This window comes from Pelobates fuscus, chromosome 6 (genome assembly GCF_036172605.1).
Source record: "Pelobates fuscus isolate aPelFus1 chromosome 6, aPelFus1.pri, whole genome shotgun sequence".
Classification (NCBI taxonomy): Eukaryota; Metazoa; Chordata; class Amphibia; order Anura; family Pelobatidae; genus Pelobates; species Pelobates fuscus.
Genome location: NC_086322.1, coordinates 64,285,781 through 64,302,632, shown reverse-complemented (window position 1 = coordinate 64,302,632; position 16,852 = coordinate 64,285,781). Strand labels below are relative to the sequence as shown.

The 16,852-nt window shown below is 42.6% G+C and overlaps 1 protein-coding gene across 1 annotated transcript in view; it reads left to right on the top strand.

Moving 5' to 3' along the window:
• The window catches only part of BOD1L1 (biorientation of chromosomes in cell division 1 like 1), a 98,676-nt gene that overhangs the window by 75,844 nt on the left and 5,980 nt on the right, over positions 1-16,852 (top strand). Inside the window, exons 22-27 of the mRNA XM_063457788.1 lie at positions 532-616; positions 696-742; positions 2,570-2,609; positions 3,739-3,773; positions 10,883-10,964; positions 15,984-16,128. Coding sequence (XP_063313858.1) covers positions 532-616; positions 696-742; positions 2,570-2,609; positions 3,739-3,773; positions 10,883-10,964; positions 15,984-16,128 — 434 coding nt within the window. The remainder of the gene's footprint in view (positions 1-531; positions 617-695; positions 743-2,569; positions 2,610-3,738; positions 3,774-10,882; positions 10,965-15,983; positions 16,129-16,852) is intronic.

Below are 16,852 nucleotides of genomic sequence, written 5' to 3'. Positions count from 1 at the left end.
GAGGTCAAACAATGGCAAGGGCTGAAAGATTGAGGAGGGATAGGGCAACTAGTTCAAACTGGTCTGGCAGTGTCGGTCTTCCATGTTATGACAGGTTCTCTTTAATGTTGTTCAAAACTGGCATTTAAGGTACAATGTACATGTTGCTAAGTTATATTGTTATAAATGTGCTTATTTGTCCTGTAATTAATCAATGCATACAAATTTATATAATATTGTGCTCTCTCGTGAACGCACCTGGCCGTGAAGGTATTTGGGGTATCTTTCTTGCTTGTGTGCAAAACGGTTTCCTTATCTTTGATTAGATGAAAATAGTTATCTGTGAAAAAAAATCTTTTGCGTGGTTTTGCATATTTACGTTGACTGGTTGACATAGGTTATAGGGTAAAACTGATTTTGGAAATTATTGGAATGTTGACATTGCTAATTGCTCTTTGGCAGCTTTTAACAATAATTATGGGCCAGGTTTTGATCCACCCCAATGTATTTAGAGGGGACACTGTAAACATTTTTTTTTATAACCCATCTTAGGGAAGTGAGCATAAAACTGAACAGGATAAAAGAAAAAGAGGCAGACCTCCCAAGAAGCGCAAACTTTCTGAAACCCTTAGTACTGGTAAGTGTGTTTCCAGTCCCTCAAGTTTGTCCATAGAAATCACTAAAGCATGTTCATATCGGTATCTTTTCTATTTCAGAGTCCACATTCAAGAATAAAGGTTCATCAGAAGAAAGCAGCCCGGAGGTATATATTCTGACATGTAATTCTATTGTCATTGTCATGCTATTGGCATGCTCAAGCTTGTGGGTAGCACGTGGCGTCGAGTGTGGAGTTGTTGGAGCAGCTTTTGCATCGAGTTTTGGAGCCATTCTTGAAATTTAGTTTTTTTGGTGCTATTCTCAAGCTGTGGAAAGCTAGGGAGCTGAGCTTCGTCGTTTGCATGCCTTTTTATTGTGTGTTCTGCATTGTGGGTTGGTTTCCATGCAGGCTTATTTTGACTTTTTTCTCACCTCCAGAATAGATTAATTGGTTTTCAATGCATTCCTATGGGAAACCACGTTTCGGTTTACAAATGTTTTGCAATAAGAAGCGTCCCGGAGAACGCATTAAATTCGTAAACCGAGGTCCCACTGTATATGTATTTACAGTGTGGGGAAAAGGTATTTGATCCCCCTACTGATTTTGAACATTTGTCCACTGACAAAGAAATGATCAGTCTATAATTTTAATGGTAGGTGTATTTTAACAGTATGAGACAGAATAACAAAAAGTAAATCTAGAAAAGCGCTTGTCAAAAAAGTTATACATTAATTTGCATGTCAATGAATGAAATAAGTATTTGACCCCTTCGACTTAGTACTTTGTGGAAAAACCTTTTTGGCAATCAGAGATCAGACTTTTCTTGTAGTTGGCCACCAGGTATGCACACATTTCAAGAGGGATTTTGTCCCACTCCTCTTTGCAGATCCTCTCCAAGTCATTAAGGTTTCGAGGCTGACGTTTGGCAACTCGAACCTTCTGCTCCCTCCACAGATTTTCTATGGGATTTAAGGTCTGGATACTGGCTAGGCCACTCCAGGACCTTAATGCGCTTCTTCTTGAGCCACTCCCTTGTTGCCTTAGCTGTGTGTTTTGTGTCTCCAGTGGCAACCTGTGAAGATCTGGTGAACTCCATGCCTATGAGGGTTAAGACAGTGCTGGACAATAATGGTGGCCAAACAGAATATTGACACTTTGGGCCCAGTTTGGACATTTCCACTTAGGTGTTCTTACTTGTGTTGCCAACGGTTTAGACATTAATGGCTGTGAGAGTTATTTTGAGGGAACAGCCAATTTACACTGTTGTACAGGCTGTACACTTACTACTTTACATTGTAGCAGAGTGTTGTTTCTTCAGTGTTGACACATGAAAAGATATAATAAAATATTTACAAAAATGTGAGGGGTGTACTCAATTTTGTGAGATACTGTATATCTCTTGCTACTAGATAGGGATCAGATTTAACCCGGACTAATTTATTTGACTTTAGATACTAAGCAACCAAATCCCTATGCATATTTAAACAAATGGAGGTTATTTAGTTGCTTGTAGGGGTGTATATAAAATACCCATCTTTGTCTCATTAGAGATATATTTGCCAGAAGCTCAAGGAAGCAAGGTGGAAGGTTAGTGTAGGCCCCACCTGAGAGGTTTGCCTTGATGTGGCATGTGGGCTAAACTCTCATGGCCATTGGAGCAACTAAGTAACCTCCATTTGTTTAAATATGCATAGGGATTTGGGAAGAGCGCAGGTAACTTTTTTCTTTGGTTTTTACTGTATGTATTGGGGCTGATGTGTACTATGGTCGTTACCGCCGACAAGAGTAGTTGGAGTTTGAGCGCAGGACTTGTTTTTTTTGTATTTAGATGCTTAATTATGAAATATAGTAGAAAAATGTTTTTTCTTCGAACAATTGTGTGTTTTTCTGACATGTTTCCAAACCAGCATGTTTTTGTAGTACTTTAATATTTCTTCGTCCCCCCCTCTAAATTATTTAAACTGTTTTACATTGTCGTGGTTCAATTTTCAGGACCAAGATAAGCATCAGGAGAACACAAATGGAAGTAAAGGTATGTTATAGCAAATGTGTTTTCTAAATGACCCCATGGGTTCACCTGAAGCTGCTACATGCCTCCACAACCTTTGCCTGGGAACTGGAAGCTCTCTGTCTGAGCTTAGCCCAGTGGTGCAGGGTTTGGCTCACTGGCTGAAAGCGGTCAGCTCATGTTCTCAGCCAATGAGGTAGCGCTTAGCACAAGAGTTTCTGGCTGATGTAGTGGGGATCAGCGTCCTACTAACCTTAGGTAAGAAGTCAAAACAATTCTAAAATGTATTTGACTATATGTATATACACTTTTGTATTAAGTGTTTGTGACAATACACTTGGGTGATTTTATAGCTGCACTGGGGTTTGATAGTGCCACTATCCTTCACATTTTTTTGCAATAATATTATTTGACTACCTACTACTCCTGGCACCATAACCACTGCAACACCCTGTAGATGTATACAATATATTACCATGGATTTAACAAATGAAACAGATTTAAGTTTATGTAGGGTAAATCTGTTGGCAATATAATTTATTCTTTATAAAAAAATATAATAAAATGCTGTTGTACGTAAAAACTCTAACAAAAAGACACATCAGAACTGTTCTTTAATAGCTCTCCATTTTCCCCTGTTTCTTAATCGATATCAAGCCAAGGTATGATAAAAATAGAACGTTTCCCTGGTTTAACTAAAGCCTTTAGAAAAAGAAAAGCAATCTAAGGTATACACTGAGATTGCTGGTGGACTTGGTGCTAGTTTATATCCTTGGTTGTATACGTAAAATGTCTGATACAAGTTTAAGATCCAGAGTTTTTGTAAATGTATTGATGAAATTGAAACTTTAATGGAAGGAATAGATTGAAACATCCGCTTGTTTTCTATAGAGCGCTAAGCGTGTAAAAACCATTGGTATTGCTAGTAATACCATTGGTATTGCTAGTAAAGTATTGTAGTTGATCTAGCTCACCAGCCGTCATGAAACATCATCCCCCATAATGCACTGCCCCAACAGCTGAGGCAGTTTTTTTTTTTTTTTTATTACCCTTCCTCAAACTTTTCAACACAAGAATAAACTTGACAGAAGTCAACCAAGAAATGTTATTGCTACCTAAGCAAAGCTTTCATTTACCTTGTAATCTTTTGCAGCTACATCTGATTCGGAGAAAGCAGAGAAATCTGATGTAAGTCCATTACCAATATTTTTTTTAATTAATTTTTTTTCAAAATATATGTTTGTATATTATACAGTGTGTAAAGTCTCCTCACCCTTATGAAAATGTATGTTATTGAAATTTAAAGACCGTAATAACCATGTAAATGCCAGACCTTTTTGGAGTAATGTCATCTTACTTATTGAAGGGAACAAAACTAAATATACAATAATATAATTGCCTAGATAACCATTTTAAATAAAAATAAATACAACTCTTATTGCATACGTCTGCGCAACCTGCTCTGTAGCTGTGTTCACAGTTAACCAATCACATTTTCAATCATGTAGGTAAATGGCAGCATACACCTGCCATCAAGAAAAGTGATTTTGATTAAAGTCAGCTGTTGCTATTGGATTTGCTTTAATGTTTGGTGTTGCATCATACTAAGAGAGCCATGACCTGCAAATAGTTATCAAGCAAATTGAGAGCTAATTGTTGAAAAATATCAATCAAGAGAGGGATATAAGAGAATGCTGAAGAACTGAATGTACTATGAAGCACTGTCAAACAATGTGGCATCACAGAGACATTGCAAGATCAGGCTGTCCCTTCACAAAGTTGTCTAGAGGAAGATGTGTAAACATATCAGGAAGGCTACCAAGAGGCCACCAGCAACATTGAAGGTGCTGCAGGTATTTCTGGCTGGTACTATTTACTCTTTGCATTAGATCACAATTTCTTGTATTCTGCATATATCTGGGCTGTGGGGTACGGTGTCAAGAGGAAAACCTTTTATTACAAAAACATCCAAGTCCGTCTAAATTCTACCAAAAGATTCAGTCTGTCACCCCAAACTGTGTGAGAAAATGTGCTATGGACTTATCAGACAAAGGTTGAACTTTTCCACCTAACTTGTAAACGTTATGTTTGCTGCAAAACCAATAAAGCTGATCATTCAAGGATTACCATACCGAATGAAGCATGGTAGTGCATCATGCTTTTGGGCTGCTTCTCTTCATCTGGATCAAAGACTCTTGCCATGATAGATGGGATAATGAGTAGCTCCTGCTGGCTTTGTCGTAAAGCTGAAGATGAATAGGAATTTCCAACTTGACAATGGCCCAAAGCACACAGACAAAGTCAAGCAGAGTCCAGACCTCAATCCCTGTAAAAACTGAGAATGACCACCTTCTCTACACAGGAGGACCGCCTTGCAATTTTAAGAAACTTTAACCTTTTGCAAAGAAGCGTGTGCTAAAATGTCCAAAGTCTATGTGTATCTCTCCTGATTTAATTAGGTGTCCATCTCTGATGAGGTGTCTACTTAGGAATTCTTGAAGGAGAACAGGATTCATGAAGTGGCACCTGGGCTCTGTTACACTTTTCCCAATTTACACTGGATGTTCATCCTTCTGCTTCAGAGATTGTGATAGTCGTTAATCTTTCGAAGATGTCAAGGTGCTTGACAGGTTACCTTATGTCGCTGCTGAACGTCACCATTGCATGGTGAACCAAAAACATTTTGTTGTGTATTTGCCTGACTATCTGTTCTGCCGTAAGACTCTGTCTTGCAAATTGTTGGAAATCACCTTCTGTTATTTGCTCTTTTGAATAAATAGATAAATGCAAAGCTTCATGACATCCTAGATCGGTGATGTAACTCAAATACATTTAAAAAGAAAGACATGGAGACATATTTATAGCCACTATACCTGTCATTTTAAATGTCAAAACACAGCCTAGAAAAGTTATTTATTTTTATTTTATTTTTTCTGGACTGGTTAGTTATTGTCTCATGTGATAAAGTGGGTGAGTACAAATGTGGTTGTGGGGATTGCATAACTCTTTTGAAAGTTAAGAGCTCACAGCTGTGACATATAGGATAAAGTCCTTCCCGAACCACTGAAGTAGAAATACTCATAACACAATTCTTCAGTACGCCTTCCTCCCCCCCATCTAGCCCCTTTAGAATATCCAGTTGTGGGGGGCGGGGCCGGGCCGACCAGACGCTATCTACATGAGCTCCGGCGTTGCTCAGAGTAAAAATGATCAAAATACAGATCCGAGGCACCCTAAAGCCGGGTAACCTGTCAGCAGAGGACGAGGAACTACTCCGGCTACCTTTGGAGGCCGACGGGACGACATACCATAAGCAGGGTGAGCCAGAGAGGCCATGCCAGACCTACACGCGGCTGAACACCCGACCCGCCCGCAGTCAGCACACGCGGCACAAAGCCACAGCCCCGAGACATCAGCACGGGGGACAGAACTGCCTAATGTGGGCTTACCTCTGGCCCGGGGCACGGCCCTGCCCCCCCCCCAATCTCGGCCGGCGGGGGTTATACCGGCCACATGGCGGTGACCGGCGCCTCAGGGGGAGCTCCCACATGGGGCGCATGATGGCCGCCTATACTGGCAATAAGCTGTATGAAGAACAGCAAGCCAGCAGGAGTGGAATCTGGAGGAGAAAACGGAGATACCCCGGGGAGCCACGCAGACCCTGAACTAGCAGGGACAGCTTACCACTGGCAATACAGCCCGCAGACAGCATGGGCGAGAGGGCCCTACAACCAACACGAGGAACATCGCCTGCACCTGCATAGAGCCATTTCAGCATCCCACATAGGTGGAGAAGGCAAAACGTGAGAGACCGATAATAAGAGCAATACTCACCAGGGGGAGCTGACCTGGACGGCCTGTGCGGAATTTGGCACTATTGAGTGCCGGACAGACCCACCGGGATTGCAACTGGCCAGCAGGAAAAGTGAGTGCCCTCACCTCTGGGTATGTGGGGTCCCCAGAGAGCTATGTCCCTGATGCCGCGAGCCCTGTGGGGCAGGATCACGCGGCCCTCCCGGCGGACCGGTGGCTGGGAGCGGCGGGCACCGGCCCCAAGAGTGTGGCCGGCACCAGGAGAGACATTGGGACACACGCTTCACTGAGTCTGAGGCGGCGATGGGGAGGTGCAGGGAGTGGGTAGCCCACGGACTCTAGGTGTGGGGGTCGAGTGGACTGATTCAGCTCCCGAGTGCCCACAACGCCGCGGAGGACTCGGGTGCTGGGCTGGAGCAGTCTCGGGGGGGACGGATGGAGACTCGAGGTCTTGGGTGACACACTGCGACCGCGCCATGGGAGGCCCTCCATGGACTGACATCAAAACTGGTCTTGCTCCCGTATTGACTTGCCGTTATTTTCATCCCATAATTTTTCATTTTCTCTTTTAAATGTTTGTTTCTATCTGCCCTAATGAGCATTCTCTATCAGCCTGCTTGTTATTACTAAGTGCAACAGGACAGCCTGTACAACAATAATGTTTAACATGATTATAATGTCATTGCAGGACCTGCTCGTTAACCACTGCTTAGGCTATCTGGGCAAATAGCTACATAACTGATATCCACATGCATACACCTCCATTAAGGACAGCTCTGCTTTTCAATTGCTGTAATTCTTATAGTTGATATTTGTGTACGCACTCCTAAATATAGAAAGCCAGAGATGAGACGCGCAATGAGCGACCAACGCACCTACTATAAGTTCTTGATGCATATTAAGGTTTTTAGTCTTAACGTTTTTTTTTAAATTCATGACTGATGCAAACATTTTCTCACCATGTCATATAGACACAGTTTAAGCTGTTTAGCAACCAGCAGCAATTGCATGTTTGTATTACTTAGAATGGCTAAAATGCCCTTACAGGGGCTAAATTATACTGTTAACTGTTTAGTCACACAGCCGTATACGTCACTGCTACATTGACATACTAGAGTGACTCTCCGCATTAGCTCTAGTATGCATAAGTCATCTATGGTTACTTATTAAAATGGCCAGACGATAGCACAACGTTAACCATTACGCCTCAACCTAATCATAGATATAACTTTGCTCATTGAGGCATATATTCGTAAACTAACAGCTCTGATGATATTGCACTCAATCTGCGACATGCTTATTCAATACATTGAGACGCCTGCCTTTTATAATACTGTTGTTATATACGATTATTGTACTACATGTTGTATTACATTCTCAGAAATGCTTGTTCATTCTGATATATATGCCTCTGCGCAGGCAACCACATACTACATTTATCGCCTTAAATTGTGCCTGCTCAAGATCTTTTGAGCAACCAATAAAAATATTCAAAACAGAAAGAATATCCAGTTGTTTCTGCCTCTAACGGATTCTGTAATTTTTGCTTTCCATGCCTGCAGCTGAGAATGTGTTCCTTACTGAATGACACCTGGTACCCTATGCTAACTCTTGTAATGTTCTTAAAGCATTGACAAAGGCGTGTAGGTTGGTAATTGTGGACAACCAGGCATGAACTCCAGATGGGGTGTATCAACTGTGATATGAGTCACTGTGCCTCCCTGGTCACCTTGTTTTCCCTTTGTTTTTCTAGCGCAGGTCACTTTTCAACAACAATGTGGATCCCTTGCTGACGGTGCCTAGAAGGGATATTGGCTATACCTCACTGATGATACCTTACAAGGTTGAAACAATCGTCTGGGGTTGCTGTATCTCTCGTACAGAGGGAACTTGCTGGCATTTCAGATCTGGACTGCCTGTACAGGTGGGACCAGTCTGATATGCTTCAGATATGTTCTCTCTGTAATGGCACAAAATGAGCTAAAACCAGCTTGAGATCTGAGCGGGGAACCACCAAAGGGCAGGCTAATTTAGCTGTTCTCACCTCTCTTGCCACTTGTTTTTCTCTCCTTGAGTGAACTGTGTTGTATCCACTGGCCTTTTAGAACAACACTCTGAATAATTGATTCCTGCTCCTACCAATACTGAGGCCTGCCTGGCAGACTTGGAAAAGAATGTAGTAATTTCTCCTGTTTGGTTCTTCAACAGCATCTTGGATTCTACTCAAACCTGTTCATGGGGCAGGAGGATACACTCTGGCCCATCCTCGATCTCAATTCCTTTAACTTGTTCCTCAGGGCTCCTGCTTTGCCAGCAATTCTGGCAAATTCCTTCCTGTGCCAGTGAGAATAGAATTCAGAGGAACTCTCTCACAGCTGCTGTCTATAGATGTTCTGATGCAAGACTCTGTTGACTGATTCACAACTGTCTGTGTCCCAGGGGTGTTTCTTCAGTAGACCATTGTGGTAATTTGTTTGGACGAATGCCAGTATGACTAGTTTGGGAGCCTTACTGGTTGTCTCAAAGTAATCTTCCTCTGTTGGGAATTCTGTTTGATGGCATCACAATGATTGCCTATGTCAGCCACCAAGGAGGGGCATGAATTGCTGCTTCAATGAGGGAGGTCTCCAATGTTCTCTGGAGGGTGGAAGATCGGAATGTTGCTGGGACGGCAAGTTATATTTCTTTTGTAGAAAATTGGAACACGGTTTCCTCACCAGGTCTTGTACACTTGGGGAGTGGAATCTTCATCAGAAGAGCTTCTCATCGCTTATTCAGCGCTGAGAATCCTGCCAAAGTAGACCCTTTACAACCTTTCATTTTTAATGTTTAGGTCCTAATGGTTTTCAGCAGTGACCAGGTGCGATCTTGTTTAAAGTGCCTTGGTACTTCTACTTGAGCTACCTGTCCCCTTCAATTCTTTTGTGAACTAGAGTGGTAGCCACGATTTATCATGAATTGGCCCTGGAGCTTCTGATGGCTTCTGTAGGACCTAGTATGCTACTTTTGTAGAGGTTTCATGGCCAAACCACAAGCCCTTCCTTTATAGCAAAACCTTATTTTCTGAGATTTGTTTTGCCATCCAGATGGTTTTGCTTGGAAAGTGAGCATTTGATCTTGCATTTAAGAGGTTGGTTTTTTTTTTTGTTTTTTTTTTTTAAGATCATGGTGACCTTGCTTAAAATTTTGAAACCTGTGACCAGTTACATTTACCATAAGATGTCGTACATACCTAGCTTGGTGTTTTTCCTGTGGATACTGCTGGAAATCAACTTGAGCTACCTCACATTTTAAAATGCATTCAGGGTTGAAAGTGTCCTATTTGGATGCTTTTCGAAGCTCTTAACTTTTATGGTGGCTTTGTGTCCGGGCATCCATATCTGGCAGGCTGTGCAGATCAAGCCTATGCTGCGGTCATAGACTCCTCGTGGAGTTAGACCCCAGTGCTTGCAGTATGCTTATTTCAGACTATGCATTTGTTGCAGTAGTAGTTGCTATACTGGAAGGTTTTGTGTCTTCTGTTAGTTCCCTCTGTAGAGTTTTCAATTGTTGGCTGTCTTACAAGCCTCTTGTATTGGTTATTCATAAGTACACTGATAATTCCTTTTTGCCAGACTATTTTGAGGCCACTTCTCATCTATGAAGTGTTCTTTTCATTTTCTGGATCCTTTTTTCAGCAATCACTCTCGCAAATTGGTTCAAGGCCATAATCCCAAAGGTTTATGTCCTGGCAAACACGCCTTCATTGGACAGGGTCACTTTTCATTCCACACACCTATTTTGGCTTCTGTAAGCTCCAAGGCCCACTTGGTTATCTATGTATACATTTTACAAATGTTATTATTTAGGTTTGTTTGTTTGTTTTTTGCTGGTGCATTATTTGGCAGGAAGGTGCTTTAGGCAGTTGTTGCCATTTAGTCATTGTCACTACCAACCCTATATTTTGAGTTGGCCTTGTGCCCTTCTCTGCTTGGATACAATTCCTCATGTCCTCTCATCGTCCAAGGCTGGTAAAAAATGTTTTTAAAAAATTGTTTCATTCACTCTCTTCTGGTTGCCCTTTATTGGGTGCTAGTGCCTTGTCTGTGTTTTTAACTGTCCTGCTAGCTTTACTATTTCATTCTGCTTTTCCTTCTTCTCCACTTGGCTACATGTAGTACTGAGGAATCTAGAGGAGGGACTAGAGAGGGTGAAGCATGCTGAAACATTGCGTTATAGAGATTTCTTCTTCCTCCTGTTTCGAGGGGCGTTATTTCATGTCATGAAGTGAGAAAAAAAATGTGGTCAAGTGATACACAAATAGTTTTTCACCATAACATCAAAAAAAAACTTTTTAATCGTTTCTTTACTTTATTTTAATGAAGTTAAGAAAAGTGTGTGTGTGTATATATATATTTATTATTTTAATTTGCTTAGCACAATGTGTTTTGTGTTGGATGAACAGCAACCAGTTTGAACTGTTTCTTGTCACTTTATTTTTTTAGCTGGATGGTACTGAAAAAAATGCAGAGCCCATACGCCGAAGAGGAAGGAAGCCTAAATCATCAATTAGTTCTTCAGAAACTGGTAAAGCTGACAAATGTTTCCCTCTAGCCAGTAATTGTTTGTTAAAGGAACATCACTTTAAGATATCTGGCTCATTCAGAAGCTTTAGCTTTGAATGAGCGTTGCCTCACTCTGCAGAATGAAAAAAGCAGGTGAATAGGATTTTTTTAAATATTTTTTTTGCATCTTTACATGCATCTAACCAATCAGTGTCCTACCCCTGTGACTGATGTAAAAGTGCACGGAATATGCCTGACAGATTTACTCATGTGCAGTTGAAAGATCTCTTAACCTTGCAACATCTGACAGGGGAGAAGAGAGGGAGTCGTATCAGTGTTATTTACACACAGCAACCTACAGTGTTTGGTTTCTCTCTCCTGCTGCTGTACAATGATTTCCTGTTTCTGTCATTAGAGTACTGGTCTAGAACTAAGATGGTTGGGTTAGACTCGAGGAAGGGGAGGCTGCAGAAACTTCCCTAGCTGAGAGACACAGAGAAATGCCCAATAATGTAAACTGATAAACTTATATATTTAAGATGTATAAAAGATTATTACATGCTTTTGAAAGTTTTTCTTGCTCTATTTTGGTTAATATATTTGTTTAAAAGTGCTTGCTGGTCTAAAGAAAATAATTGTGAGAAGATGCTTTTCCCTTTAAAATTAAGTTGATGGTGTTAAACATTCAGAGTGTAATGGCTTACATGAGGTTGGAGTCCGGTAGGCAGACATATATGCTCACCCTTGCAATTAAACACAGGCCAAGGTGGTCAGATAAGAATTCACCTGGCCTGTGAGTCTGTGCACGGTGGCTGCGCAGGATATTGCTGCAAGTCGCAATACAGGTAAGGACACAAGCAGGAGAATCGTAGAGGGTGCCAGAAGTCAGGATAAACGAGGGTAAACCAAAGTCAGAGGATGCCAGAAGTCAGGATACACGATAAGAAAGCCAAGGTCAATGGGAGGGAAATTTAGTAGGGTGGAAAATGCTCGCCTCCTGTCATTATTAAAATTAGGATTATTAGTACACTAAAGCTAGCATAATCTTCAATTTGATCACATGACAGGAGGCTTCATATTTTGCATTTTTAACGCTATGGTAATGGAGAGAAAGCGGCAATGGAGTAAGGGCGAGTGTAAAACATCCGAAAGGTGGGTTCTCGTCCCCAGTCTGCCGAGAACAATAAATCTGATAAGGAGGCCCCCGCTGTAAAGGCGGAAGAGGCCGCCGCACCCCAAACAGAGTGCGCTCTAAAGGAATGGTCAATCCCGGCAAGAGATAAAAGCCAGCAGGCCAAGGTGGTAACTGAGATTTGCCCTTGTGGCTTAACGTAGTAAATCAATAATTGTCGGGATGAGGTCATCGTAGCATGGTCGTAGGTGTGCAGTGCCTGGCCCACTCAAAGTTGTGTTCCGATTGGGAAAAAAAAAAAAAAAAACAGACGTTGAGTCTGTCTTGTACGTTAAGACACCCGAAGAATGACACCTACTGGAGAAAACGAGAAGGCATCCACGTGGAGTGCACGAATGTCCAAAATCCAATGGAAAGATACCGGACATAAAAATAGAGGGTAAACTTCGCTGTCGGTTGTCTAAAGACAATTATTTTGATAGAAGGCCATTCCTTTATGAAACCAAGAACTTGGGCCACATCCCAAATGGAAGAATATTCGGTGCACAGGTCTACGTAACCGAATGTCCCGAAGTGGTCTACAAACCAAGGGATTCCGACCTATCTGTTTCCCTTGTAATGGAATGTGATCTGCTGAAATCGCATAGCGCATGGTATTGATGGACCGGTAGGACTTATCGTCCGATAACAGGGATGTGAGAAAGTTCAATATGGACCATAGAGAGGCCATAACAGGATCGAGGTTCCGTCCCATACACCAATTGACATGTGAATTCCAAGCTGAGAGGTAACACTTCCTCGTTCCGGGGGCCCATGTGTCCCAATGTACCGTATATACTCGAGTATAAGCCGACCCGAATATAAGCCGAGGCCCCTAATTTTTCCCCAAAAAACTGGGAAAACTTATTGACTCGAGTATAAGACTAGGGTGGGAAATGCAGCAGCTACTGGTAAATTTCTAAATAAAATTAGATGCTAAAAAAAATATATTAATTGAATATTTATTTACAGTGTGTGTATAATGAATGCAGTGTGTGCGTATGAGTGCAGCGTGTGTGCGTATGAGTGCAGCGTGTGTGCGTATGAGTGCAGCGTGTGTGCGTATGAGTGCAGCGTGTGTGCGTATGAGTGCAGCGTGTGTGTGTATGAGTGCAGCGTGTGTGTGTATGAGTGCAGCGTGTGTGTGTGTATGAGTGCAGCGTGTGTGTGTGTATGAGTGCAGCGTGTGTGTGTGTGTATGAGTGCAGCGTGTGTGTATGAGTGCAGCGTGTGTGTGTGTGTATGAGTGCAGCGTGTGTATGATTGCAGTGTGCGTGTGTATGAGTGCAGTGTGTGTATGAATGCAGTGTATGAATGCAGTGTGTGCAGGGCCGGTGCAAGGATATTTGCCCCCCCCCATATGTCCTGACCTCCCCTCCTCCTCCCTCAGTGGTCCTTACCTCCCCACCCCCGTGTTCCTTCACCCCCCTCCCCCAGTGGTCCTGACTCACCCCTCCCCTAGTGGTCCTTACTTCCCCCTCCCCTCCCCTAGTGGTCCTTACTTCCCCCTCCCCTCCCCTAGTGGTCCTTATCCCCCCCTCCCTCCCCTAGTGGTCCTTATCCCCCCCCTCCCTCCCCTAGTGGTCCTTATCCCCCCCCCTCCCATAGTGGTCCTTATCCCCCTCCCTCCCATAGTGGTCCTTATCCCCCCCCTCCCTTCCTCCCATAGTGGTCCTTATCCCCCCCTCCCTCCCATAGTGTTCCTTTTCTCCCCCCCTCCCTCCCATAGTGGTCCTTATCCCACCCCCCTGCCTCCGATAGTGGTCCTTATCCCCCCCTCCCTTCCATAGTGGTATAGTGGTCCTTATCCCCCCCCTCCCTCCCATAGTGGTCCTTATCCCCCCCCTCCCTCCCATAGTGGTCCTTATCCCCCCCCTCCCTCCCATAGTGGTCCTTATCCCCCCCCTCCCTCCCATAGTGGTCCTTATCCCCCCCCTCCCTCCCATAGTGGTCCTTATCCCCCCCTTCCCTCCCATAGTGGTCCTTATCCCCCCCCTCCCCTCCCATAGCGGTCCTTATACCCCCCTCCCTCCCATAGTGGTCCTTATACCCCCCCTCCCTCCCATAGTGGTCCTTATACCCCCCCCCCCCCTCCCACAGTGGTCCTTATACCCCCTTTTTTTTATTATTTTTTTTATTATTATTATTATTATTTTTTTATTATTATTTCTTATTTTATTTTTTTTTCGTCCCCCCTCCCTGCTTGATATATGGCAGGGAGGGGGGCTCTCCTTCCCTGGTGGTCCAGTGGCAGTTCAGTGGGGGGGGAGAGGGGGGCTGGCAGAGCTGTACTTACCTGTTCTGCAGCTCCTGTCAGCTCTCTCCTCCTCTGCGCCGTCCATGCAGCTCCTTCTATCAGCTCACACTGTAAGTCTCGCGAGAGCCGCGGCTCTCGCGAGACTTACACTGGGAGCTGACCGAGGTGCTGAACGGACGGCGCGGAGGAGGAGAGAGCTGACAGGAGCTGCAGAACAGGTAAGTACAGCTCTGCCAGCCCCCCTCTCCCCCGGTCTGTATTATGGCAATGCAAATTGCCATAATACAGACCTTGACTCGAGTATAAGCCGAGTTGGGGTTTTTCAGCCCAAAAAATGGGCTGAAAAACTCTGCTTATACTCGAGTATATACGGTATACCTCTAGCTGTTGACAATAAGTAATCGAAGCATCAAACACCCCCAAAATACTCCAGGCCACTAAAGAGAGATGTCCTTCTTGTAGTACAGGATGAAGATTCCCCATGGAATCCATGAGTAATATCTGATCGTCTGTTAATAGCGGAAGGTCCTGGTATAACAGTGCAAGGAGATCTGGGAACCAAGGTTGACTCTGCCACCGGGGTGTCACCCCAGGAGGCTTAGTATCAAAATTCATATTGGGCTGAGTTTATGAGAAGGCCTCACTCTCTAAAAATGAAATCAGCAGTATCATGTACTGATATAAACTGTAAGAGAAACGAAAAACTGACAGGGAATTAAAGGGGGATAAAGTAGGTAAACAGACAGCCCAAGTCTATACCATACAAAACAAAACCAGCGTCCCTACATAAAGAAAGAAAAGAAAGAAATCAAGTACATTAGTAAATATAACAAGATCTGCCCTTCTTTGTGCAACCTTCTACTGCAGGCTCTGCTCGTCAGATCTGTTCAGGCTAGAACTTTTTGTGTTTTTTTTTTTATTCTTCATTCCGTACTAATATACAGTCAGCTTATCTCACTTGTTTTCATTCTGTCCTTTTTACCCTAAGAGCAGTAGCAGTTTCCTGGTGGCAATCAAGAACACTTGTAACAATTGATTTTTCTTTTCCATATGCTTGCCAGGGCTGAGAATATGTCAAAAAGGCTTAGACAGTGACTGTCAGTTGACTAAAATTATTATATCTATATATTTATACTGTGCCAGTTAAGTCACCACAGATGATCATTATTTACTTCTGGGAACTTGATCCAGTAGCACAGATATGAATTGTTCTGTTTAAAGGAAACAATCGTAGAATTTGAATATACAGTCAGACATTCTCCTTTACATTACCATCTGTAATGGACGGATAAGTAAGGCATAGTTTCAGTGGCCATTGACACAGTTTATTGTATTTAAATATTTTGGAATACATAGAGAGCTTCCAGACTGGCACAATGGTCAGATAACCACTGGTGCCATTCTCTTTATCACCAGTGTTTCGATCTGCAATTTATTTTTATTTATTTTTTTTGGTTGCAGCTAGACTATTGACTCAATCATTCATTTTATCACTAAATAATCGTAATCATTCTTAAATATTATGCTTCAGATTTCTGTCTCTTTTGTGTATATTTTAGCGATGTTTTATATGTAGTTCTGTTATTCAATAACCATCTGATATGTAATTTCAGAGAGTTCAGAACCTGAAAAGAAGCGCAGAAAATCACAATCTGATGAAGAGGAGCAAAACAAAGAAGAGTCTGAAGAGGAAGATGAAGATGAGGACGAGCATAAAGGTGCTACCACAAGAGCAGCATCTCGCCTAGAAGCTCAGAGGTAACCTGTGACAAGAAAAAAAGCTGCTTTTTATTTTTGTTTGTTTTAAAGCATTAACTTAAAGTGCATGCGTATGTGTGTATGTATAGAAGTTTGTGTGTGCATATATACATAAACATACAGGCTGGGCCAAAATTCAGAGTACGGTATGATATAAATTGCTTGTTAGTTATAATATGTACCTGCAACAACAAAAAATTGAACCACTGAGCCTTTGGAAATTCATCGAAAGAACGAGTAAAAATAGTGGATTTTTATTTGTGTGAGATATCAGGATATGATTTAAAAATGTTTACGTCCTATTGTGGAAAATCATCCTGAAATGTAGTTTCAACTGCCATACAGCCAGGGCCACAGTGGACATCCTGAGATAACGGTTTGGCGAGCGGATAATGTCAAGAAATTCCAGTTTAATTGGCCACCACATTTGCCCGACCTTTCAGCTCCTGAATACTTCCTGTGGGGATATCTGAAAGAGCGGATGTACATGAGCAAGCTGCATACACTTGAGCAGCTCATAGAAAATATATTTTCATAAATTTGAGCGCCTGAGCCTCAAACATTAATTCATGACGTGAAGTATGCAATCCAAAGAGACCTTCTCTGCCCAACTTTACGAAGCGGCAAATTGAGCTCATTGAAAAGATGTCTTCCGTACTTAGTCCAAAAATCTGCCTACGTTAAGCATTTATTGTATGTAAGATCGTTGAAATTGGTTCATTAA